The sequence below is a fragment of the Desarmillaria tabescens genome (genome assembly GCF_030435595.1).
Source record: "Desarmillaria tabescens strain CCBAS 213 chromosome Unknown EV420scaffold_14, whole genome shotgun sequence".
NCBI classification, from domain to species: domain Eukaryota; kingdom Fungi; phylum Basidiomycota; class Agaricomycetes; order Agaricales; family Physalacriaceae; genus Desarmillaria; species Desarmillaria tabescens.
In genome coordinates this window covers 435290-458130 of record NW_026848313.1, presented here as the reverse complement: position 1 = coordinate 458130, position 22841 = coordinate 435290, and the positions used below count along the sequence as shown (strand labels likewise).

The 22841-nt window shown below is 49.1% G+C and overlaps 11 protein-coding genes across 11 annotated transcripts; 6 read left to right on the top strand and 5 right to left on the bottom strand.

The window, feature by feature from the left end:
- Positions 1-7: 7 nt before the first annotated feature.
- EV420DRAFT_1536941 (P-loop containing nucleoside triphosphate hydrolase protein) lies at positions 8-2477 on the top strand. Its single transcript, XM_060472907.1, has 6 exons — positions 8-110; positions 158-326; positions 374-1066; positions 1120-1753; positions 1805-2109; positions 2160-2477. The coding sequence occupies exons 1-6, from the start codon at positions 33-35 to the stop codon at positions 2357-2359; spliced, it is 2079 nt and encodes a 692-aa protein (XP_060331834.1). The 5' UTR covers positions 8-32; the 3' UTR covers positions 2360-2477.
- EV420DRAFT_1747309 (kinase-like domain-containing protein) lies at positions 2458-5020 on the top strand. The gene is made up of 2 exons (XM_060480196.1): positions 2458-3158; positions 3206-5020. The coding sequence occupies exons 1-2, from the start codon at positions 2505-2507 to the stop codon at positions 4805-4807; spliced, it is 2256 nt and encodes a 751-aa protein (XP_060331833.1). The 5' UTR covers positions 2458-2504; the 3' UTR covers positions 4808-5020.
- A 1608-nt stretch (positions 5021-6628) lies between these two features.
- On the bottom strand, positions 6629-8762 carry EV420DRAFT_1536926 (uncharacterized protein). The gene is made up of 8 exons (XM_060472906.1): positions 8430-8762; positions 8175-8369; positions 8021-8117; positions 7805-7833; positions 7026-7749; positions 6941-6948; positions 6855-6885; positions 6629-6766 (listed from the first exon to the last, which is right to left on the bottom strand). Exons 1-5 carry the CDS (start codon positions 8667-8669, stop codon positions 7033-7035), a joined length of 1278 nt encoding a protein of 425 aa, XP_060331832.1. The 5' UTR covers positions 8670-8762; the 3' UTR covers positions 6629-6766; positions 6855-6885; positions 6941-6948; positions 7026-7032.
- Positions 8763-9505: 743 nt separating this feature from the next.
- Positions 9506-10016, top strand: EV420DRAFT_1478925 (uncharacterized protein; the record flags this gene model as incomplete). Its single annotated transcript, XM_060469539.1, has 3 exons — positions 9506-9599; positions 9660-9793; positions 9843-10016. 3 exons carry the CDS (start codon positions 9506-9508, stop codon positions 10014-10016), a joined length of 402 nt encoding a protein of 133 aa, XP_060331831.1.
- A 285-nt stretch (positions 10017-10301) lies between these two features.
- On the bottom strand, positions 10302-12689 carry EV420DRAFT_1536910 (uncharacterized protein). Its single transcript, XM_060472905.1, has 8 exons — positions 12625-12689; positions 12404-12557; positions 12142-12344; positions 11789-12024; positions 11561-11717; positions 11321-11500; positions 11005-11267; positions 10302-10927 (listed from the first exon to the last, which is right to left on the bottom strand). Exons 2-8 carry the CDS (start codon positions 12513-12515, stop codon positions 10582-10584), a joined length of 1497 nt encoding a protein of 498 aa, XP_060331830.1. The 5' UTR covers positions 12516-12557; positions 12625-12689; the 3' UTR covers positions 10302-10581.
- Positions 12690-12804: 115 nt separating this feature from the next.
- On the top strand, positions 12805-14476 carry EV420DRAFT_1620170 (pyridoxal phosphate-dependent transferase; the record flags this gene model as incomplete). The annotated part of the gene is made up of 7 exons (XM_060475550.1): positions 12805-12852; positions 12921-13030; positions 13087-13175; positions 13235-13368; positions 13427-13648; positions 13716-13888; positions 13942-14476. The coding sequence occupies 7 exons, from the start codon at positions 12805-12807 to the stop codon at positions 14474-14476; spliced, it is 1311 nt and encodes a 436-aa protein (XP_060331829.1).
- A 52-nt stretch (positions 14477-14528) lies between these two features.
- EV420DRAFT_1268587 (Alpha/Beta hydrolase protein) lies at positions 14529-15399 on the bottom strand (the record flags this gene model as incomplete). The annotated part of the gene is made up of 2 exons (XM_060467453.1): positions 14529-15246; positions 15299-15399. The coding sequence occupies 2 exons, from the start codon at positions 15397-15399 to the stop codon at positions 14529-14531; spliced, it is 819 nt and encodes a 272-aa protein (XP_060331828.1).
- Positions 15400-15642: 243 nt separating this feature from the next.
- On the top strand, positions 15643-16034 carry EV420DRAFT_1641831 (uncharacterized protein; the record flags this gene model as incomplete). The annotated part of the gene is made up of 5 exons (XM_060477289.1): positions 15643-15672; positions 15730-15795; positions 15846-15880; positions 15934-15950; positions 16009-16034. 5 exons carry the CDS (start codon positions 15643-15645, stop codon positions 16032-16034), a joined length of 174 nt encoding a protein of 57 aa, XP_060331827.1.
- Positions 15733-18971, bottom strand: EV420DRAFT_1536883 (nucleotide-diphospho-sugar transferase). The gene is made up of 10 exons (XM_060472904.1): positions 18689-18971; positions 18505-18629; positions 18189-18452; positions 17952-18138; positions 17740-17903; positions 17562-17687; positions 17137-17504; positions 16949-17074; positions 16445-16890; positions 15733-16393 (listed from the first exon to the last, which is right to left on the bottom strand). The coding sequence occupies exons 1-10, from the start codon at positions 18815-18817 to the stop codon at positions 16121-16123; spliced, it is 2208 nt and encodes a 735-aa protein (XP_060331826.1). The 5' UTR covers positions 18818-18971; the 3' UTR covers positions 15733-16120.
- On the bottom strand, positions 18860-20791 carry EV420DRAFT_276723 (uncharacterized protein). Its single transcript, XM_060481511.1, has 10 exons — positions 20642-20791; positions 20435-20575; positions 20342-20371; positions 20219-20284; positions 20165-20185; positions 20011-20106; positions 19948-19983; positions 19778-19896; positions 19654-19726; positions 18860-19606 (listed from the first exon to the last, which is right to left on the bottom strand). Exons 2-10 carry the CDS (start codon positions 20561-20563, stop codon positions 19304-19306), a joined length of 873 nt encoding a protein of 290 aa, XP_060331825.1. The 5' UTR covers positions 20564-20575; positions 20642-20791; the 3' UTR covers positions 18860-19303.
- An 848-nt stretch (positions 20792-21639) lies between these two features.
- EV420DRAFT_1747302 (uncharacterized protein) lies at positions 21640-22709 on the top strand (the record flags this gene model as incomplete). The annotated part of the gene is made up of 8 exons (XM_060480195.1): positions 21640-21696; positions 21741-21838; positions 21896-21985; positions 22042-22109; positions 22273-22388; positions 22449-22535; positions 22579-22601; positions 22676-22709. The coding sequence occupies 8 exons, from the start codon at positions 21640-21642 to the stop codon at positions 22707-22709; spliced, it is 573 nt and encodes a 190-aa protein (XP_060331824.1).
- Positions 22710-22841: the final 132 nt, after the last annotated feature.

Below are 22841 nucleotides of genomic sequence, written 5' to 3'. Positions count from 1 at the left end.
TCACGTGGCTCTCTTCTTGACTAACGTCGACGATGACGACTCGTTCAGAACCCATTTCCATCGAGTCTCTGTTACAGAAGCAAAAGGCAGAAAAGGAAGCTGCGTCGAGGGTCCGTCTTTGTCTTTTGCTTTCTGTTCTCTCTGACTAGCCTTCTAGCCTAAATTTCTGAGCAAAGAAGAACGCGCGAAGGTTGCTATTGCTAAACGTGCGGCCGAGATCAAGGAAGAGAAAGAAAGGGAAGAACGAAAAAGGTTAGAGAGGGAAAGACTCGAAGAAAAGGCTAGCAGAGAGCCTAGCGTACATGGGAACGCTGGTGGACGACGACGTGAGTTGCTTATTTTCCATTTTCATTATATGCTGATAACATCACAGACGATGATAGAAGGCGAGGCGATGATAGAAGGCGAGACGATGATAGAAGACGAGATGGGGACAGAGACAGACGTCCGCCTCCTTCATCATCTTCCTACCAGAATGTTCCTACTGGTCCTCGCGCCGACCGAAGCAAGTCGGCACCTATTAGTAACCCGACACCGACACCCTCATCCTCTACTCCTACCACCCCTTCTATGTCTACTGCTGAACTTGAAGCCCTACGTACACGCTATCTGGGTGTTGACAAGAAGAAACGCAAAATTCGTAAGATGAATGACCGTAAATTCGTGTTTGACTGGGATGCGCAGGACGACACTGCCGCTTCTGCTTCTCCTCTTCCCACACAACAGAGCGCACAAGTCATGTTTGGCCGGGGGCACATAGCTGGAATGGACGTCGATGTTCGTGACGTTAGAGAACGGCGGGCTGTTGTAGATGAGCGACATTGGTCAGAAAAGAGTCTCGAGGAGATGAAAGAGAGAGATTGGCGGATATTCCGAGAGGATTTTAGCATCAGTGCCAGAGGAGGTGGAATTCCTCACCCCTTGAGAAGCTGGTCAGAGAGCGCTATTCCTGGTCAGATCTTGGATTGTATCGAGAGGATTGGATACAAAGAACCTAGTCCAATTCAGAGGCAAGCTATTCCCATTGGATTAATGAACAGAGATATTATTGGTATCGCAGAGACAGGTGCCCTTCACTTGTATGTTCTATTGATGCCTGCTAATGCATCCATCACATAGGGTCTGGAAAAACGGCTGCTTTCGTTATCCCCATGTTAGCGTTTATCAGCACGCTCCCCCCGTTCACGGATGAGAATCGGCATCTGGGACCGTATGCCCTTATTCTTGCCCCGACACGTGAATTGGCACAGCAGATTGAAAGCGAGACGCGCAAATTTGCCAGCCCTCTTGATTATCGATGTGTTTCCATCGTAGGAGGGCGTGCAGTGGAAGAGCAGCAATTCAATCTACGAGAAGGCGCCGAGATCATTATTGCAACACCAGGACGGCTGAAGGATGTCATTGAGCGGCATGTATTGGTCCTAGGACAATGCCGGTATGTCGTCATGGATGAGGCGGACCGTATGGTGCATCTGGGTTTCGAGACGGATTTGACTTATATTTTGGATGCACTGCCGGAAGGCGCGATGGATGGTGAGGTTGACAAAATGGAGGTCGACGATGAAGGTGCTGTTGTCAGGATGGGTCGGACAAGAGTGACGACGTTATTTTCGGCCACGATGCCACCAGCGGTCGAGCGGCTAGCAAGAAAGTATTTGAAAAGGGCGGCAGTTATCACAATTGGTGAGGCCGGCAGAGCAGTTGACACGGTCGAGCAACGAGTTGAATTTGTCAACGGAGATGAGAAAAAGAGGTGGGCAAAGTTTTATTCACAGTTATTTTCATTAACGGCAATAATCTTTAGATTGAAACTACTCGAGATATTGAATAGCGGCGAGTACGCGTCTCCGATCATCGTCTTCGTGAACCAGAAGAAAACGGCAGACATGGTGGCGAGGGATCTGCAGAGAGCAAATTGGGCTGCGGCAACGCTTCATAGCGGTAAGAATCAAGAACAGCGTGAGGCGGCGCTGCAGTCACTGCGAAATGGAGAAAGCGATGTCCTAGTGGCGACAGATTTAGCTGGACGAGGTATTGATGTCCAGGACGTGAGTCTTGTGATCAACTACCAGATGGCCAACACTATTGAGGCATATGTACACCGAATTGGTATGGAGATCTTTTTGGAACTTCTACGTTAGTGCTAATGAAATTTATAGGTCGTACTGGTCGAGCGGGCAAGTTGGGGACTGCGATCACGTTCCTGACGAACGACGACGACGAGGTGATGTACGAATTAAGGCAAGAGATAGCCAAGAGTCCCGTAAGCAAGGTGCCGGTTGAGCTGGCGAAGCACGAGGCGGCACAGCATAAGGTGAGCCGGGAGATGAAACGGAAGCGGGAGGAGGAGGCCGAGTGACGGCCGGCCGGGATTAAACCGGAACAGAATCGGTCCGGAGAGGGTCACGTAAAATATAAATGTCATCAAACTTAGTAATGAAAACGGATGCGCATCGGACCGTACCTCTTCAAGTCTCCCTGCTCCACCTCCTCCAGTCACCACCATGCCTTCGAGCTCGTTCATGTCGCCGCCGTCGCCCCGTCACGAATCTCGCTTTCGTTTTGCTCGAAAGGCCTCATCAACCTTCACTAGTCCTGCTGATTCACCAGCATCTACGCCCCCAAAGCACGGGCCTCTTCACGACCTCAAACGTCTGCTCCATAACCATATCGACCAGCACCATTCTCAGCACTCGGGTGGCACTGACAAGGCCTCTTCCCGTAAACGCTCGCCTTCGTCTTCGCAGCCGTCACCGTCGTCTCGTAGCTCGCCAGTCCCAGAAAGCTATTTACAGCCAGATGAACCGCCGCCTGTATCGGGCAGCAATACACCTTACCACCATCACAACCCCCACCACCATCACCACCCCATTCACTCTCTACAAGAAGCCACTCAAGCCCACCTCTCAAAAAAGTACGGCAAGTGGGGTCGGGTTCTTGGCAGCGGCGCTGGCGGCACCGTACGGCTCATCAAGGCGAGCACGAAGAACGGGGGAACTATCTTCGCTGTCAAGGAATTTCGGCCTAAGCGGACAGGCGAGAGCGAGAAGGAGTATCAGAAAAAGGTCACCGCGGAGTTTTGCGTTGGTTCTACCTTGAAGCATAGGAACATTATCGAGACTGTAGATATTGTCTCAGATCACGGTCATTACTATGAGGTGAGTACGACCTCTATCATCAGTTCGGTCGTTCTCAGTGTCTTTAGGTGATGGAGTACGCCCCGTACGACCTCTTCTCTGTCGTTATGTCTGGGAAAATGTGCAGACCCGAGATATACTGCGTTTTCCGGCAAATTTGTGACGGCGTCGAGTACCTTCATGAACTCGGACTCGCTCATCGTGATCTCAAGCTAGACAACTGCGTCATGACCACCGACAACGTTGTGAAGCTCATCGATTTTGGCACTGCCACCGTATTTCACTATCCCGGCAAGCCCTCGCATACGCCGGCTACGGGCGTGGTCGGGAGCGACCCCTACCTCGCTCCGGAGGTCTTGTCCAGCGATTCATATGACCCCAGAAAGAGCGACGTGTGGAGTGTGGCTATTATCTTTCTGTGCATGGTCCTTAGGAGGTTCCCCTGGAAAATCCCAGATCCGAAACAGGACCCTAGCTTCAAAGCATTTGTGAATGCCCACCCAGACCTCAGCGTCGCTCCTACGCCGACCCCCAAACGAGGCCTGACGGTTCCCGTCACTCCAACGGTTAACGGAACGCATAATTTACATGGGCGCGCAGCGACAATACACTCGACCTTGAACGGCGATAGCAGTCCACAACCTCTTCTACCTCCTCCGCAGCTTAACCTCAATGGCTTACAAGCCAATTGCGATTCGGAAGTAGCGTCGATAGTTGCTCCGTCGATAGGCAATCCAGAAACGACCTCGATAGCCACGTCTGATGATGGCTCCGAGTCGGAGTCAAACGTTCCGATAAGAGAGTCGCGCTCGAATTCTCACTCGTCTTCCTCTACCAACTCAGTGGTCGTCGCATCTGAAGATAAGCTCATGTTTACTACGTTTGATGGACCAGTCAGCCAGAGTACAGCTACATTACCCTTGATGAGCCCTCACCGCACACTTCAATCTCCGCATCTTCCACATACGCGGCTACCTACATCGGACAACGGCCAAGATATGGATCCTTCAGTGCGGGTGTTTGATCGGCCAGGGTCGTCGACAGAATCACTGCCTCTCAGTCCGCGGTCGTACGCTAAGGTATTTCCGACGACAGGTGGAGTGAGTACTAGTGAAGAGGTGCTTGCCACACCGCGGCCTCGGCCCATCGAGAGGGCGCGAGCGACGACGTTTGACGGGACGGTGAGAAGAACACCTGCCGCGCAGGTCGAAGTAATGGGCGGTGTCAAGGAGGAGGAGACTGAACCTTCAGAAAAGAAGGAAAAACCGCCACCTGCTGCCGATAAACCCTCCACTCCTGCCATTAAGAAGCGTACTCGTACTGACAGTGTCACTACGTTTCATGGGGGAGGTGCAGAAAGTATATTCCGACTGCTACCCCGTGAAACGAGGCCAGCGCTCCGGCGGATGCTTTTCGTCGAGCCTAGCGCACGGTGTACGCTGACTGACCTATTGAAAGGGCGTGGAAAAGGGAGCCGACTCTTGTGTGGTTGCGAACCTTCAATATGTGGTGAGGTTGAGTGCGTGGATCATGACGGTGAGGAGGACGAAGGTGACGAGTGGTTGAAGAGCATTCGGCCATGTAGTGACTTGAAGAGGGGTGAAAGGGCGGAACATGTTCATGTCAAGGTCACCGTGGACGAGAAACAAGGGAAGAGGAGATTCTTCTAGCAAGAAGTCAGCGCTATATATGTGCAATCTACCTTTAGATACCTACGGGACTCAAAACCACCGCCACATTATCAGATTTTGTTTCTTATGCTTTCTCCATAGACCATTGCTTGCTTGTGATGTAATTATACAATACAACTAATCTATAACAGGCACGGCGCATGTATGACTACGATAAAGCACACTGCGTGCAAGGCAGATCCGCAATGCAACTTAGATTTGCAATGCTGTTAGTTCGAGCTACTGCCACGCTTCTTGGTCGTTGCAATGACTACATTAGTATCTTCTTGGTGTGAAATTTCCTAAACAATCCAAAGGACTACTCATGCCCGAGACAGAGTGAATGAAAGTACTTTGGTAAGATGATCACGAAAGGTGTACGGCTAGGGGCCTGCCAGAACCGCTTCATATCTGTTGTTCAGCTTAGTAAATAAGCTGATTCTTGGCGTTCTCAAGGCGTATCTTGTAATATCACCGAAACCGCTCTCGGACAAACGGAGAGAGTGAGGCTGGGAGTATACTGATTCAACACCATTTGTGGATAGTAAAGCTACCGTCTAATCATGCGATGACCAGGATATTAACCCATCGATCATGTGCGTAAAAAGCGGAAGAAAGAGAGAGGGAGCGAGGGAGGGAAAGCTGAGATGCAAGTCGTTAGCGAATAACATGTATCCACGACTACGCGAGTGAAACAGAATGGTCTTTACCTTAGCGGATTGGGTCTGTAATGATAAATTCGAACCGATAGAGTAGAATCTGAGCAACCATATAAATCAGCAGATGATGAACACTCACGCACAAGAACGCGCATTCACACTACCACATGACAGCAGTGAAGCCACGCGAACAGAGCGTTACGACTGGGGAAATTTCGTATGGCCGCAATAAAGCTACGTATCGGATGAAAGCCTGGAGACTTAATGGAAGACCCACGAATGGTCGAATAATTGAGCACGAGGGTTAGCGGCAGGACACTGTCGCCGCCAGGGATATCCTTTGCTCAAAGCTCTGGCGGGCACCCCGCTCAGTAGTATATAACATATAAATGTCGAGGACGCCGGGAGATGTGGACGTTGCCACAGTCAGGAGATGAAGGGAAGCAACTCCACACAGAAAATGTTTCCATGCGCTGGCAAAATGGCACTCCGTTGCATATTCTCTTCATCGTCTCGGAGATTCATTTGAAGTTGAATTCATTTCCGTGACGCACAGCTTAACGAGCACGTATGCGAAGAACGGACTCTGAATGGATAATGGATTCGACGCCTTCAAGCCGATGATCGGTCCGATTCAGAGGAACGTACACACACAGACCGACGTTAAGAATATCTCACAAAGATCTTGTTTCGTGCGAATTTACTACCTCCTTTGAGAATACTTTAGAGAAGGGCAAGATATCAGTGGCGCAACATAATAGTAGACGAGCTCAGCTTTACCTTACGAGCCTCGGGCCAATGCGAGGTCGCAAAGTACCGCTGACATCTTTGTTCGAATTCGTGCGTAGGCATTGTGATCCGAGTTCCGGGGCAGATCAGTATAGGTGAACACTTCCCTGATACAGGGAAAAAACCAACATCGAAGTTCTGAACGATTAAATTGCGCATGCGGGATCCCATTGCTTGCACTGATATCGCTTGTGACCGAACGGAATGTGATGAGACTCGTAGACACCGACAATCGGTGACCGTGGCGTGTTTAGGAAACCAAAACTGACCATTGTCCGAATCGCGATTCGTTATCCCCTTTATCGTTACTTCCAATAGGCAGGGCCATTAGCCACCTCCCAGAGAGTGATACGAAGAATGACAAGAGATTTGTTTCAACTTTCTTGAAGGAGACCTAGGCCTACGTTTAGTTCACGGCGGTGGCGAGAGAGACGTCAATAAGAAAATTCAGCTGAATTACTTCTAGCGTCGAGAGATGATGCTATGAATTCTTCGTCCTGGAAAGCTCATACTACCGTGAAGGATCAGCCGTAAAAAATATACGTGTTGGGATATCATTAGCGTCCATAGTGACGCATAAAAAACGGCATTTTACTCACGGGAGGGCTTTACGTGCAAGAAGACAAATCTCTAAGTACTTAACAAATTAGATCGCTTGTCAAGTGCACTTCTGAATGTGGAATACCTGCCTAGCTTTCAGGATTAATTTTCGTTTCAAGTACGATTGATCAGTGATATAAAGTATAGCAAATCCATCCAGTAAGACGTACATCAGAGTTAGAGCTCATCACGAACCCTCTCTTCCTCTTCTTCCTCTCCCTGAGTGGCGACCTCTATCCCAGCCACACGAAGTGCGTCTATCAGCCGGTCCGCAAGGGCGCCATCGCCTTGCCTGACATCGAGATTGTCCAGGTCTTCAACGATTTCCACGACGACTTCTCCATCATCGGATACAACTACCTTTCCTGGCTCAAGTTCACCTACCTTGCCGCCCGAACCAAACAGCACATCCACTGCCCTCCGCAAGAGGTCATCGTAAGCCTCACCACCGCCCTTCACTTTTTTCACCGGAGCGGGCGGCAACTCGGCTTTCACCCTCGCAAGCTTGTGGGGAAAATCCAGTGTTGATTCTATGGCCGGAAGCGGATTGGGCATCTCACGCACGACCTCCCGACATCTGATAATACCTTGCTCAGTCACGTCTCTTCGTGACTTGAAGCCAGGTTCCCCACAAAGTCTGGGAGTGTTGATAACTAGCACGTAGGAGCAAGTCTTGCTCTCTTTGACGAACAGGATAGTGTCCGACATAGCCATCGAACAGTGAAACTGTACCTCCACTTCCCGACTCTTGCCTGTTTTATCACAAATTGTGCCATCACCCCATCTTTGGACAAGGTAGCGCGACCCGGCCCCGCGCGCCAGCTCGACGGTCCCTTCCCGAAGGGCAACATCGGTGCTTGCAGGCGGTGCTCTGCCTAGGGTGTAAGATTCCCACTGTTGCCGTATGTCACTTTTTGATGTAATAGTGTGAAGGGAGGGTGGTACGTGCCTTGGGGTCCTCTTCTGGCTTGTAACCACCTAGGAAAAGAAACGGATCAGAACCCTAGAAATAAAGAAATACGAGAGTTTTGGATAAGGGCACTAACGCCGAACGAAGTTCAGTGTGATGACGGGAAAATATCAGAAATAAACTCAAGAAAAAGCGGAATTTCTCCGTTTTTATTTAAATCCGACAGAACAGGGCATAAATCTGGACTTTTTTTACCTGGAGTCGTAGCATGCGCATGGCCGTGCATCAGTTCCTTGAATTGACGAATCTCGTTGTTGTGACAGTAGGAGTAGGTGAACCAGCCCTGGCGGTGCTAAAATTCCACGATGTTGATATACGGACTTTAATAGGCGTAAATTCATTCACGCACGTAGAGACAGCTCCCAGAAAGCGGCTGAAGGAGAGACCAGCTGTGTGCGGGTGTGACATCCTCTTCCTGGGAAGGAGACAAGGGAGACTCGGAAGGCGGGAGAAGTGGCGGCGGTATCAAACATAGGTAAGAATTGCGTGGCCCTAATTTCATGTGTTCTAGAGAATATCTTTCTTGAATTTTTAGGGTCGGTTCCTGTGCGACACGAGAACGAATTACCGTTCCGTCTATCATTCACAAATCGAATTCACGCACCTCTGCATCCCCCGACTCAATCGACTGAGACTGCACATTATACGGCTGGTCGAGAAACTGCGCCTCACCGCCGTCGAGGCCATGCTCAATCCATCGTTCAGCAGTTTGGTTGAGGATGGGAAGATTATTCAAGAAGGAGACTTTGTATTTAGGGAAAGCATAAGTGTCTTCTGGAAGTGAGTGCAGAAGTCTGCCGAGGGATACACGACAGAATATAGTTGCAATGAAGACGGCGCGCATCAGGCTGGCGGCGACGACGTGGACAACGAAAAAGATACCGACTTGGACGATGACGACGAGCAGACCGTGGTCGTGTCCTGACCTCGATTTCAAACTCCGAACTCCGCGGCGTTGGGAGCCGGGTGCGAGCTTCCAAATATAGCTGGTCACCTTCCACTTTCGGGCTCGGGAATCGAGTGAATCTGCCACCGACCATCTGGAAAGATCGCTTACACTGCTTAGATCGCAACACAACCATTCGGACCATCTGTTCGATTCTTCCCCCCCGATGATTCTTCCGTCGCACGCCAGGGAAGCAACGCATTACATTTTCTGGCCCCAACATATCATATGGGGGATTCAAGCTGGGAGGACCCGCATGTGTATACGGGGTTTGCCAGGATTAAAAGGCAAACTGATTGAATGGATAGGAAAGTTAAATGCAGGTGAATTTGTGGTTTGAGGGATATGGCGATAATTGGGTGATTATATCAAGTTTGTATCAAGAATTATGAGAATTATGAGAATTAACAGATTCACTGCTGATTGTATAGACAGAAAAGGAGTCGACTGGTATTACGTGACGAACACCCCCCAAATTCAGGGGTTCTTGGACAACGAGAATAATAATAATGGATATATCCTTGATATATCCCATAATCCCATAATAATCCCATGCCTGCTTGCCCAACAAAATGCACGCGACGAAACAATTCATTTTCGAATTCTCCCATATTCGGTACTCAATTTGTTCATTAAAGCCGTTCCACCATCCTTGGTCCTTTTCCCCCCACTTTCTCTCTTCTTGACCCTCTGTGTCCCGCCCTCCCGAGCACTGAGCATAACGCCTCGTCCTCATGTCTGCGTCCCCAAAAGATACCCCAGAGGAAGCTCAGGATAAGCTCGAGGACGAACTCGATGAACAGCAGCAGCCTACCGACGCCGAGGGCGGTGAGTTTCCGTGACTTGCTTATCGTCCAGCCGCGTCTCATCGATGGAGTCTGATCCTAGTGTCTGCCCCTGCTGAGGCTCCTGCACCGCCTGTAAAACGCGGTCGCGGCCGTCCAAAAGGCAGTAAGAACAAGCCTACCTCTTCTTCGGCTTCCCCTGCCGCCCCCCGACGACCCCGTGGTCGGCCTCCCAAGGTGCGTGGTCGCGTCAGTTGATATGCTATTTTTCTTACCGTTTATGTAGGAAAAGAAGGAGGACGAGGCAGGAGCTGAATCTTCTGCCCCAAAACGCGGACGGGGACGTCCACCAAAGCATCCCAGGCCCGCTGAGTCGGGAGGTGAGGGCGCTGCAAATGATGCTGCTGAGCCCCCTGCAAAAAGGAAGCGGGGAAGACCCAAGAAGACCACGACAACTTGACTCAATTCACTTCGATCCCAGTTTCTTTGAATCCGCACGTATATATGCCAAACTATCCATCTTTGCTGTTTGTATGACCGCTACGACATATTTATCTCCCACCCCCGTTCCCTTCTCTCTTGCAGTACCGAACATTATCCCTTCCTTCTCTTGGGTTACTTCTGTCGCTAGCCGCCAAAGTCATAGTTGTTGCTGTTATCGTTGCTTATTTATGGAACCTCTCTGTACGTACGATCCTATCGTTTCCTTATGATAGAAGGGGCGCCAGCTGTACAATCAAGGATACTATTTTTTGAACATCAACCGTCGAGTCTAACGCTCTAGCCTCATGGACGGACTGGAAATTTAAATCAACTGTCCGGGATACCAGTACACGCCCGCTCGCGTATGTTTTCTTGTTCTACTCTTCTGTTTTCCCATCGTGAAAATATTTCTACATTTCGCCGCTCTACTGCACGGTGCCACACGACAATCCAACATTACAGCATTCTGTGACGGCGCACTTCGAAAGAACCATTGTTCCGGTGCACCAGGGTATTTGATGTTCTATTCTCCACTCAAATGTTCAGGCTTGCGACCGGTGCAGGAGGGCCAGCCGTGCGGCTCGTACTGCCCATACCCCGACCGAAGCGACAACAGCGATGCTAGCCAACCCTATGCCGGTAAGTATTCCAGACTGCCTAGCCGCCCTCTTCTTAGCCGTGGCGTAATTAATGTCGGGACGGAATGTGACCATTGTGTACAATGGTACCCATCCACGGGGTTCCCCCAATCCGTACGTCAGGTGAGAAAGTACTGCGTTGAATGCGTCAAACGACATATCCTGTCTCGACGACAGATAATAAAGGAAATTGTCAAGCGCTTTCTTGAACAAAAATAACGGGGAAGTCACCAAGTGGCGCATTTCGATGCTTTTTGTATTTACGATAGGGCACAATCAGAAAAATCAAAAGGGGATTCCACGCTTGTCACGAAAGAACGGACTTACTAGTTGTTCATCGCAAGATCACAGATGGCGACGAGATCTTCATGTCTCGTCTCAGAATAGCGAGAAAGGGCACGTGCAAGACGGTCGTCTATGCTGCCGGGAGGGATCACAGTGGTCGAAGTGACACCTTCTTCCTTTAACAGAACGTCCAGAATTCTCACGTCCTCCAGGCCACAGTTCAAGCCTTGGCCGTAAAATGGAACCATGGCATGCGCAGCATCGCCTAATAGAAGAGCCCGGTCCAAGTAATGGTATGGATTGGACTGGTTTCGAAAACGATCAGCATTCCGCAAGCGCCTGTAGAGATATTGGATACCTTGGTGCAGATTAAGGGACTTCGAGGGTTGGACGTAAAGTCCCTCAGGAGCTCCTTCTCGCCAATAAGGCTGACAGCATCCGGGAAATGCAATTTGAACCACTTTAGAATCTCTTCTGGAGTCCTCAGACGATCAAGCTCGGAGCTAGGTGCAAATAAAGTGCATGTAAATGTTTTGTCCTGCGTGGAATTAAACGGTTGATGATAAGAAGACCAAATCACGCAAAAGAACTCGCCTACCTGATTGGGGAGAGCGATGAGCATGAATGAGTGACGAGGCCATATGTGCAGGTGGTTCGGATCAAGGAGGAACGTTGGATACCCATCAGTGTCCCTGCCTGCCGAGAGCTTGAGTTCAATGTATTCGTCCCTGATGTACTCTTGTTGATAATTCATTCTGAACAAATGGTCACCATCAGGGCCAGGAGAACTGTCAGTTCGAAAGTGCTGCCGAGACCGATGACTGACCTGACAACCCGCATCATCTGTCGTCGAACAGTCGAAAAGGCACCGTCGGCTCCGATACAAAAATCAAAATCGGCTGAGACGTCCTCGCCCGTACTTAGATCCTTCAAAGTCATGGTCTTCTTTTCGAAGTCAACCAGCTGCAATTTGTGCTGGAAGAACACCTTAACATTAGGCAAACCAATGACTTCCCCAAGTAGGGCTTCGTTGAGTAGGGAACGATCAACCGAATTTATACACTGCCGGAATGCAAGCGTTAGCCATGGCCGACAATGATAACTGTTGCTGATTCGTCCCAGTATCAATTAAAATCAAGGGGAGAAAAGAATTTTCTGGTGGACAAAAAAACTACTGACCTGACCATCTCTATCGTACAATTGGCTATCAAGCTTTCCGTCCAAATGATGAATCATGCGCCCTCGCATGGGAACAGCGGCCTCTAAAAATCGTTTAGCCACCCCGGGGTCGATTGCATTAATGGCACAAATTCCCCTGTGGGAAATGGCAAGGTTTATTGAACGCAGACGGGCGGCTTCTTTCGACGATGGAAGTCGGGGATCTGGGAAATGACATTGGCATGCTGCACGGTGCTAGTATTCGACACCGAAGGTATCTCACCAGGACGTCCTTCGTAAAGAGATACACTCCAGCCTCGTTTGGCGAGTACAATGGCAGACAAAGAGCCTACAGGACCGGCTCCAACGATGACGGCTTTACGAGAGGTGCTCATGCTGAGTATCTGTTTCAGTACTTGAGCGAAGTTTGATATGGTCTATCCAAACATCAAAATTAGCATTTTGTGAATGAATAGAAGTTGAACCCAGGGCGACTTATCCTACCTAGGGAGTTGTAGTATGTAACACCCTCAGTAGTACGAAAGCGGAGCCAAGTCCGTCCGTCCCGAAGCGAGCGGTCTTATTACTGATCTAATCTGATCTGTCTCATTTGGTTCAATCAGCTTGAAAAATCCATTTCACCTTCAAGTTTTGTGACTGCCAGCTCGCTTGCTCCGTATCATCATGGCAGCTCCCTTGAGCGACCAATTCGTTTTACCCACCAACAAGGACGTGTGTGCGATCAAGAAGGCGGGAGATGGCAAGGCAAATCACTTTGATTGACAGTCACATTAACTCAGACTTGGACAGAGAACGGGCCATGTACCTATCTGTGCGGAAATTCCCTGGGAGCGTTATCGAAGAAATCCAGGACCCTGGTCGAAGAAGAACTCGAAGTCTGGTCGAAAAGGTATGAATGTTCCAGTAAAGTGCCTCGCATCTTCACTTAACCTCGCAATTATGTAGAGCTGTTGTCGGTCATTTTTCCCATCCACATCAAAGGGAATGGGTAGACATTTGCGATCATGTAACTCCCCTGCTCGCCGAGGTCGTAGGCGAGTTCAGGTCCTTATCATTCATTTCCGCATCTATAAATGAAAAGCCTATAATATAGGAGCCAAGGAAAAAGAAGTGGCGTGTATGGGCACTCTAACAGCCAACTTGCACCTCATGATGGATTCTTTCTATAAACCCACACCGAGTCGCTACAAAATATTATGTGAGGCCCGCGCTTTCCCCTCGGATCAGGTTCGTTTTACTGCACTAGATGAAATCTTCCGCCATTAATTTATTGTCCCGCTGTCAGTACGCCTTTGCTTCCCAAGTTCGTGCACATGGACTAGATCCCAGGAACGCTATTCTGGAAATGGTTCCTCGGGAGGGTGAATTTACCCTTCGTCAGGAGGACATCCTAGATGTTCTTAACAGAGAGGGATCTTCCATCGCCATCGTTCTCTTTTCTGGAGTCCAGTATTATACTGGTCAGTGGTTCCCCATGGAAATGATAACGCAAAAAGCGAAAGAGCTGGTAGGGTTCCTTCACACTTTCTTGATTTGGTCTGTTGTCAATAAGGTCAAATTATCTCTCCTTCTAGGGTTGTATATGTGGGTGGGATTTGGCACATGCAGTTGGCAACGTACCGCTATCTTTGCATGACTGGGATGTCGACTTTGCCGTCTGGTGTACGTATAAATACCTGAACTCCGGCCCTGGGTGCATAGCCGGTCTTTTCATGCATGAGAAGTGGAACGAACATCAACCACCAAGGTGCCCAGGAATTTCTTACTGCCGCCCCTTGCAGCTGACCATACATATATCAGACACGCAGGCTGGTGGGGAAACGAACCTGCGACCCGATTCGAGATGCGACCTACGTTCTCTCCAATTGTAGGTGCCCAAGGCTTCCAACAGTCAAATCCATCTGTGCTCTCCGTGGTGTCACTTTTGGGGTCTCTTCAAGTATTTAAAGAAGTGGGTATGATGATACCGATAAGGGAACGATCTCTGCAGTTGACTGGTACGCTGGAAAAGCTGTTGAAGCAATCCAAGTACTTTGTTGCCGCTAGTGAGGTGCCCACGAAATACCAGAATGGCACAGGTTCTCCCGGGTTTACCATCATTACACCTGAAGATCCCGAATCTCGAGGCGCGCAACTGTCACTGTTATTCCTACCAGAGGGTTCGGGTGTGATGGAGAACATTAACGACGCATTAACGAGCTATGGGGTCATTGCTGATGAGCGGAGGCCCGATGTGATACGTTTAGCCCCTGCGCCGCTGTATAATACACTACAGGATTGTGAAGTTGCGGCCTCGTGCTTAGAGAAGGTATTCGAAGAAGTCCGTATTAACTGATGCCGTTCATTTGGGAGATGAACTTTATAATATCAACTCCAACATCCAAATATTAAATGGTCTTGTTCAAACTGGTAGATGAACGATCCTTGAGTATATATTGCCCCACTAACTCAACAAACGCGTCTCCTTCCAGGATCGCGTTATGATCCGCATGCAGCCGATCCACATCCATGGTCACGAAACCGGCGGAGGTACCATACAATTCGTGCAGGTGTTGATACATGATCTCGCTCTGCGCGGTATCAACGAGGCTGTCACCCTTCGAATGAATGACAAACCAGCGAATTGATTTGGTTCTGAGGGTAAGGTGTGTCACGGAATAATCGGAATAAGACGGTTTACCTCCGAACGCGGCTTCGATAAACCAAGTACGGTAAGATGGGAAACGAGTGATAAGGGTGTCGATGTCGTAGATGCCTTCAGACATAATTATACAATGAACAGAGTTGAGTATTTGGGGCGACGGGGTTATGGTCGGAGTGATGAACGACGAATCCAAAAATATGGAGGCCAGCATGTGTGCGCCGCAGCTATGGCCCATGATGTAAATATTGTGTGGGTCATATACATGACCGACTGTCGTTGGTCCTTCCCACGACATGAGGAAATCGAGCAGTTGCAAGACGTCCTCAGCATGGCCTGGATGCTGGAACCGTGAGTTTTCCGTGGATTCCTTGGGAGTCAATCGGTAGTTCGGAATTATGACCGGGAACCCAGTGAATGCAACTAGGCGTTCGGCCAGAACTGAATGGTCGGATTTGTCTTCGCTTGAACATATGATGTCAGGAAAATTACGTTTCTGTGGGCTGTGAAACATACGACCGCCAAGCTCCCCCATGAATGAAGCAAATCAAGGGGAAAGGACCGCCATTGCTGCGGGAAAAATACAGGTCGAACTGGCGGAATGGGTCACCGCCCATGGGGGTGTAGGAGATATTTGCACTGCGTTCAATGATCATAGTGGCTCTACACTGACTCCTCAGACTGACGTAGTACCAAGCTGTACCAAGTGAAGCATAGCCACACTTGGCTATGTCACGTGGACGTAGGAATTACGTCACTTGGGACGAGGGTACAAAAAGCAGCGCGTCACTCGTTTTTCTCCATAATAACTTGGACAGCTCATCCAACAGTCTTTTACGAAACTCGCCTCACGTTTTATCATGGCCTTCACTGCATCAGATATTTGCAAGGTATATACGGCTTCGCTCCTTCATTGCAGAGACTTATCTATTTTCTGCACATTTCAGATCCTAGTCGCTATTATCTTACCACCTTTGGGTGTATTTTTCGAGAGAGGCTGTGGAGCTGACCTGGTACGTGCCTCGTTGTGTCTGCAGCGTTTATATTTCTTACTTTTATATAGCTCATCAACATTCTTCTGACCATTTTGGGGTGGATGTAAGCATGCCGTTTATCCCCGTTTCGAGCTGATGCTAACGGTTTGTTTGCAGCCCTGGTATCATACATGGTAAGCTTCCCGCCCTGCGCGTTTCGTCTAATACTCTAATGATCTTCTCTACAATCAGCTCTGTACATCATTCTCAAGTACTAGCCATACCACATCCCTTCCACTCCCGTAATGATTACATACCACCATTGTATACTATATAGTGTACCAATAAAGTTTCGAACAGCCACTTATTCACTCTCCTCATCTTCATCTTCGTCTCCCTCTTCTTCACTTTCTTCTTCCCCACTGTCTTGTTGTCCAATTTGCTGAATCAGAAGGGCACCTATGCTCCAACATTTTCTGATATTGTCTGTTTGAATTCCAGGTGCCAAACCCACGCCTCCGGCGGATGGTGATGAATGCCACGCTCTTAGATCTTCCTCCTCCACAATATCTGCTTGGTACAGGGCCGCAAGTATCTGTCCGAACAGAGGCATCCGCTCGGATGATGAACAATGGGTCTAAACTATTTCATCAGGGTGGGTCATTTGCATAATGTGAAACACTTTTACCTGAAGAACGGAAATGGTTTCTATCGCGTCTATCCCTCCGATTCTGTCAATAAGTCCGCCCCATCGTTGTATGACGTTAGATATTTCGGTACGCTGAGCAGCACTTCCGCTCTCGACAATCTTGATGCGTTCGACTATGGCTGCAACAACAGCTTCTCTTACACGTGAAAGAGGGACATTGCTAGCCATCCGGAGTGTCTTCAGTTCAACGGCAGCGTTGTCGATAGAATGCCCCTCGGCAAAAGCTCGCTCAAGAGACTGAGTAACTTCGGCCCGAAATTCACTCTCTGCGATAGCATCCGAAGACGGTAGGTTGATAGCAGACGTTTCTAATGCGAGACCTGGTTCGAGGCTCATCTTGAAGTCACCGTCCTCGTCTGATGAAGATTCGTCCTCGTCATCAGACGACGCGGAACTATCATCTTCCAAGTCGGAAGGATCATCACCTAGATATGTGTGTCAGTAAGACGAGGGTTAGGAGAGGTAAGGAACATGTAAACGGACCTAACCGCATGAACCGCTGGTTCGCATGATTCTCGACATCGTCTTCGTCTTCGTCGTCAGGTGCGCCCCTGGGCCACACAATCGCATTCGAATCTTTTCCCAATTGCACAGATATTGACGACTGACCTGTGTCATGGGTCTCCAAGTCAGTATCACGGGCATCGAGCGCTATTGCAAAGATAACGCACTGGCTTCTATTTCTTCTAAATCGGAATCTTCTTCCTCGTCGTCGTCGTCCTCTTCTTCTGAGTGCCATTTCTTCGACAGCCGCTCAAAAGGCTGAAGAACTGCACCGGGGCCTACAATCACCTCATCGCCAAGCAGACATCCTCGCACTATCCTTGAATTATTTCTGATGATCACTCCTTCGCCAATGATGCTCTGTTCAACTAGACATCCTGGGCCAATATTCGTGCCGTCAAATATGTACGAGTCGGCGATAATGCTACCAGCGCCAATGATGCAGTCGCGTCCAATCACTGAAGACTTTATCTGAACGTCGTCCAGTATTTGGGTACGAGATCCGATCAGCGTGTTATTCCCGACTTTACTTGTCCTGATAATTCAATCAGAGTCAAAATGCAAACATAGTGCGGAGATAGATGCTACATACCGAGCAAGGGTCACCGTAGAGCCTTTCGCAATGTATTTGTTGCCACGGATATGTTCGTAAGCATGACCACCGGGATGATTGTCGTCTGGCACTAGCGGGAACGCCCACCGCGAAAGGATATCCTTGCTGTAAAAAGTACATCACTGGATTATACCAGAGGACGCAGCAGAAATAGTACCTGACCGAGTCATAGCTCCTTGTATCTTTAACTCGAGCCGCATACCCCTCTTTGGCAATGTAACAATAGATATTTTTCATCAGTAGATCCGAAGTGAGAATACCGTGCACAAAGTCTCTTCGAAGGTCGAGGTAGTCGAAATTGTCTTGGAAGAGCGAGGGCACCTAATGCTGTTAGATTTTGATACCAACGTTCGATGCTACAACGCCCACCTCCACAGAACATACGTCAATAGAGCAATCAATAAGATCATTCCGTATCTCGACCTCTGAATGTTGAGCAAAGATTTCTCGGGGTATATGCGCTTTCTTGGTTGGCGGATAACCTGTAACAGGTTCGTAATGCAAACACTCCGACGTCTCTGTATCTAGAACGAATACGGAAGATTCGCCCTTTGATCTACAAAGCTTCTATCATTCAACACAGGGCACCAGATGGGCAAAACTCACCTTGTCCGATGCTTGACACCACTCTCTTTAACTACCATAGTCATGATTGCATCCTTATTCGACTTTCTGCGCTCTTTGTGCACACGAACGACCTCGTCTATACGGATGTTGCTGACCAAATCGCCCATGACGAGGACAAAGTCGCTGGTCACTAACCCACGCGTGTAAACATCGCGCATGGCATCTCCAGGCGAATAAGTTTCCTTTGCAGTCATTATGGGTACGATTTTGAGGCCAGATCCCGGTTTGCTCCATCGCGATTCCCTGGCAGACCATGAATTAAAGTGCAATCGTTGTAGAAATGGTGGAGAGGTACGCGATGGCGGCCTTGACCTGTTCCGCGTGTGATCGACACATCACGAAAATTTCTTGTACACCGGCTAGGGCAAGACTTTCAAACGTCCAGTCGAGTAAAGGTGCATTGCAGACAGGCAGTAGACACTGCATAAGAAAAACAGTTCAGTCCATCTCTCAGACGAAAAAAAAAGACGGAGAAATACCCGAGGCTTTCGCGTCGTCAACGGCTTGAACCGTTTGTTAAAACTGTCCGCAAGAACCACAGCCTGAAGAACGTCGTCTTCAGTTCCAATCAGTTTATCTTTCCCGTGACTGGAGGATTTGGGTGCCATGACCGTCGACGTAGATGGTTGAATGCAGAAAACCTTGCAATGCACGTTGACAAATATGGCTCGTGAGTCATTACCGTTCACGACTTGAAACTTAACGAGACATGTTCGCGCCAAAAAAATCAATATGGAAGCGGAAGCGATTACAGGAAGCCTAATGACATGGAGCACGATCCGATAAAAAGAAGGATGGGTATTCAATCAGAATCGAATTAATAAGAAACGGATAAGGCTCGTCGTGATAATGGTGTCGTAAAAAGAAATGTGAGAACCAGATCCTGATGTATCGTAGTCAGAACTGATAACCAAAACATGGCTAATGGACTTGACATATCCACGACTGCAATAATGGTTAGAATGAGGAGAGGAGATGAAAGATGATCACAGTGAAAGCCAAGACAACACAAGGTTATAAAAAATGCTCATGAAAGGTCGTTCAATAGAAGATAGAGATGATGATGGTCCAGAAAAAAAGAAACAAAAACACCCTTATGCCGCAGCAGCAACCACAGGCGTTGCTACAGGAGCAGCAGCAGCAGCCTCCGGCTTCGACTCCTCGGCCGCAATGGGCTCAGACTTGGCCTCAGCAGCAGCCTCAGCAGCAGGTTCCGATGCAGGGTTCTCCAGAGGAGCAACCGGGGTAGGTTCTTCAATCTTCGGTGGGTTTTCATCAACCTTGGGAGGATGGGCGACCTCTGCCTTGGCTTTAGGCTTGAAGAAATCGCCGACACGCGCGGATAGACGGCGGCCAACTTTGCTAGCCTTGGCCTTCTCCTCTTTCTTCTCCTCCTTCTGAAGACCCGTTAGCAGTAGCGAGGCATCTATAGAGACCGACGCACCTTCTCTTCTTTAGCCTCCTCGGGGGCAGCTTCGGCGGCAGCCTCAGCAGGAGCAGCCTCCGCAGCAGTCTCGCTGCACATGACTTTAGACAACGGATAAGAAAAGACACCAATCAATACTCACGTCTCCTTCACGGGCTCAGCAGCAGGGGCCTCCTCAGCCTTCGCGGGCTCAGCGGCCTCTGCGGGGGCTTCGGTGGCAGACTCCTCCTTAGCAGACTCCTCAGCAGCAGCGGGAGCCGTCTGACGGGGATAGTAAGTTTAATGGGACAGAAGAATGGTCAGACAACTTACCTCGGACCCTTCCTTCTTTTTCTCCTTCTTCGGGCTCTTAGCGGTCTTGACCTTCTTCTCGACCTTAGCCTTCTGATCCTTGAAAGGCGCAAGGAGTTTGGCGAGGAGACCAGGGCTCTTGGGTCGCTCCTCCTTCTTAGGGGCCTCGGCCTCTGCAGCCTAGAACGAGTCACAATTGAGTCTCGTGATAAGAACATACTGGAACTGCAATACTAACAGGCTTGGCGTCGTCCTTTGCCTCCTCCTTGGCTTCTTCAGCGGCGGGAGTAGCCTCAGCCTCAGCAGCAGGTGCGGGGGTTTCTTCAGCGGCTGCAGGAGCGTCGGCCTTGGGAGCCTCCTGGAGATAAGGATGATGAGACCTGCTGTACACAAACACGACGAGAATGATACGCACTTCAGCCTTCACTTCCTCCTTGGGTGCTTCCTAGAAAGATGAGAAGGGCGATAAGGGAAAATGGAAGGGAAAAAGAGAACAAAGAAAACCAACAGGAGTAGATTCTTCGGCCTTGGGCGCCTCAGCGGCGGGCGCAGCATCAACAGCAGGGGCGGGGGTCTCAGCAGGCTTTGCCTCCTCGACAGGAGCAGCGGGAACGGGGGTGGTCTCAGGCGCAGACATTATGGGAGAAAGCTGGAAAAATGTCGCACAGTGAGCAGATGGGTAAAAAAGAGAAAAAGGCGGTAGCTGGATACGAACATAAAAAGGGTATTAACTGACAAGAGAGAGACAGATATGCGTGCAACGCAGCCTTAAAACCCACTGGGATGAGGGATGAGTGAAAAGAAAGGGCAGGATGCGGAAACAGGAAAGGGACGAGTCCAAATAAATGCAAAAGGGTCATGTTTGCCTGTGTTTGTCTCCTGAACCAAACCCTATTTTCTGGCCCACAAAGGGAGAGCGATTGTGGGAAAAACAGGCTAGACTGAATTGAATCATACGATCTGAGAGGGAACAAAGGTTGGCGACTGCAAGCCCTTTATTTCGTTGCTGAGGATATTCGAATGAAGACAAAGGTCACACGCAAACAGCCCGATGCTGTCCAGGTCAGGATTGATTGTTCGCAGTCGTTGATATCTCTTCCGTATCAGCTGTTGTAATTTGTCGTAAAAAATCGAAGCATCAATATTCTCTTAGCGACATCAATAATTTTTCAGCAGCCGCAAATCACGTCAAAGCTTGACCCTCTGATAGCAGGCCGTTATAACAGCCTTTATGTTCTCTTTGTCCCCCTGCTGCCCTTCTTCACTGCCTCAATACCTTATCTCTACATTGCTCTATTTTTTTTCGTTTCTCTGCATTCTTTTCTCTTTCCTCTTTCCTCTCTTTCGATTGTTATCTGTCAAAAGTCTCCTGGCAACGCGCGTGGCAAATTGAATACCCTCGATCCTTCTCTCCCGACGGTTCCGCCTACTTATCGTTCCAGAGCTCCCTTATGACTCTGTGTGGCGGCGTCGTCCGATTTCTGTCACTTTGCACCTTCGACTTACCAAAAATACGTTACGGTTCCGGTAATCGCTGCCTCAGGGTCCCGGTCAGGCATCACGTACTCCAAACCTAACCAAGGAATGGAGCGTTTCTATGCTCCGTTACAATAAATAGCCTAAAGGCACTGAGTACTCCTCTTGGCTTGCCGCCCCCTCATTCTCCTACTTGGTAGGACGCGATAATTGCCCTGTCTTAGATCAAATATCGACATGCTAGCGTCGATCACGCCGTTTGTTTCTTTGAGTGCATTTGTCCTTCTCCTTCTGGTCTCCTCTCCGTACCCATTATCAAGTCTCTTTTCCTCTTCCAGCTCACTGCCGAGGCAACTAACCTATATGGTGTCGCCGACGCCAATGGATCCGCTACTTTTGGTGTATGGGGATATTGTGTTTCCGCAATTGATGTCTCGTCAGTCACTTTTAAACCATTCGTCCTTCTCAATCAATGTGACAATAATCTCCGTAGTATTGCAGCGATAAGTCAAACCAGTGTATCAGCTGAGTGCACCGACCCCAAACTAGGTTACACTTTCAATAGCACTATCGCAGAGGCCTTGTAAGGTTACTTATTCTATCCCCAGCTGACTGTTTGCTGACTGTACTCTGATGCAGGAATGTAGAGCAATATGCCGATCTCATCAATAAGGGCTCTGCGGCTGCCTTGGTACTGCATCCTATCGGTATGCTGTTACGCTATTCTTGCGCTATTCCGTTCGTTTTTATCGCCTTCTTCCGTATCTAGCCTGTAGGACTAGCCTTTCTGACCTTCCTATCTTCCTTGTTCATACTCTGCCGCGGAACTGGACGCCTGCCTTCGCTATGCACTCTCGGCATCGGGCTCAGTCGCCGCCATCCTCACTACCATCGCTTTCCTGATTGACGTCATTGTGGTCGCAATCATTAGGCACCGTGTGAACGACGAAACTGATGGGCAACTTCAATTAACCTGGGGCAACGCGGTGCGTGGATCTTATCCTTCGGTATATCACATAGGTCTGCTCAATTTCATTTGATATCAGGGTGTGGATGGTCTTGGGCGCGACCGTCGCGCTATGGCTTGGAATTGTCGGTTCATGCTGTGGCATATGTGCCTGCGGAAGACACCGGTATGTCGTTCATTGACTGCTCGCTTCACCATTCCGTTCATAGCGTAACACACATAAGGGCGGAAGGTACTAAGTGCTCGATCGCATCTCAGCGATTGCAAATGTTCTTTTGATAAGATATTGCACCATGTTTGGATTAGTCTCATACAGGTCAACAAACGCCCCTTTATATAAGTATCAGGTCCTTCACGTCTGGAAAAGTACCTGTAGTAACTAAATAAATTGTATTTTTACTGTTCTTTTTAGAAATATTGCACTGGGAGCGGCCAACGTCTCTCATGTCCAACGTCGCAACTCATTTATCGT

What these genes read in the sequence shown, in the direction of transcription:
- EV420DRAFT_1536926 (XM_060472906.1), bottom strand. Translation starts at nt 8,669, where the DNA reads ATGCGCGCCGTCTTCATTGCAACTATATTCTGTCGTGTATCCCTCGGC. An exon ending in TTGAGTCGGGGGATGCAGAG is followed by an intron (nt 8,370 to 8,429) that starts GTGCGTGAATTC and finishes CGTGTCGCACAG; the next exon opens with GAACCGACCCTAAAAATTCA. An exon ending in TGCGCATGCTACGACTCCAG is followed by an intron (nt 7,834 to 8,020) that starts GTAAAAAAAGTC and finishes TTCTTTTCCTAG; the next exon opens with GTGGTTACAAGCCAGAAGAG.
- EV420DRAFT_1536883 (XM_060472904.1), bottom strand. Translation starts at nt 18,817, where the DNA reads ATGGCACCCAAATCCTCCAGTCACGGGAAAGATAAACTGATTGGAACT. An exon ending in CCAGCGGTTCATGCGGTTAG is followed by an intron (nt 16,891 to 16,948) that starts GTCCGTTTACAT and finishes ACACATATCTAG; the next exon opens with GTGATGATCCTTCCGACTTG. An exon ending in AAACCATTTCCGTTCTTCAG is followed by an intron (nt 16,394 to 16,444) that starts GTAAAAGTGTTT and finishes GAAATAGTTTAG; the next exon opens with ACCCATTGTTCATCATCCGA.
- EV420DRAFT_1747309 (XM_060480196.1), top strand. Translation starts at nt 2,505, where the DNA reads ATGCCTTCGAGCTCGTTCATGTCGCCGCCGTCGCCCCGTCACGAATCT. An exon ending in ATCACGGTCATTACTATGAG is followed by an intron (nt 3,159 to 3,205) that starts GTGAGTACGACC and finishes CAGTGTCTTTAG; the next exon opens with GTGATGGAGTACGCCCCGTA.
- EV420DRAFT_276723 (XM_060481511.1), bottom strand. Translation starts at nt 20,563, where the DNA reads ATGTCTGCGCCTGAGACCACCCCCGTTCCCGCTGCTCCTGTCGAGGAG. An exon ending in GCTGAGCCCGTGAAGGAGAC is followed by an intron (nt 19,727 to 19,777) that starts GTGAGTATTGAT and finishes AGTCATGTGCAG; the next exon opens with CGAGACTGCTGCGGAGGCTG. An exon ending in AGGAGGCTAAAGAAGAGAAG is followed by an intron (nt 19,607 to 19,653) that starts GTGCGTCGGTCT and finishes ACGGGTCTTCAG; the next exon opens with AAGGAGGAGAAGAAAGAGGA.
- EV420DRAFT_1536941 (XM_060472907.1), top strand. Translation starts at nt 33, where the DNA reads ATGACGACTCGTTCAGAACCCATTTCCATCGAGTCTCTGTTACAGAAG. An exon ending in AAAAGGAAGCTGCGTCGAGG is followed by an intron (nt 111 to 157) that starts GTCCGTCTTTGT and finishes CTAGCCTTCTAG; the next exon opens with CCTAAATTTCTGAGCAAAGA. An exon ending in GAACGCTGGTGGACGACGAC is followed by an intron (nt 327 to 373) that starts GTGAGTTGCTTA and finishes ATAACATCACAG; the next exon opens with ACGATGATAGAAGGCGAGGC.
- EV420DRAFT_1536910 (XM_060472905.1), bottom strand. Translation starts at nt 12,515, where the DNA reads ATGAGCACCTCTCGTAAAGCCGTCATCGTTGGAGCCGGTCCTGTAGGC. An exon ending in GTCCCTTAATCTGCACCAAG is followed by an intron (nt 11,268 to 11,320) that starts GTATCCAATATC and finishes TTTCGAAACCAG; the next exon opens with TCCAATCCATACCATTACTT. An exon ending in GATCTTGCGATGAACAACTA is followed by an intron (nt 10,928 to 11,004) that starts GTAAGTCCGTTC and finishes AAATACAAAAAG; the next exon opens with CATCGAAATGCGCCACTTGG.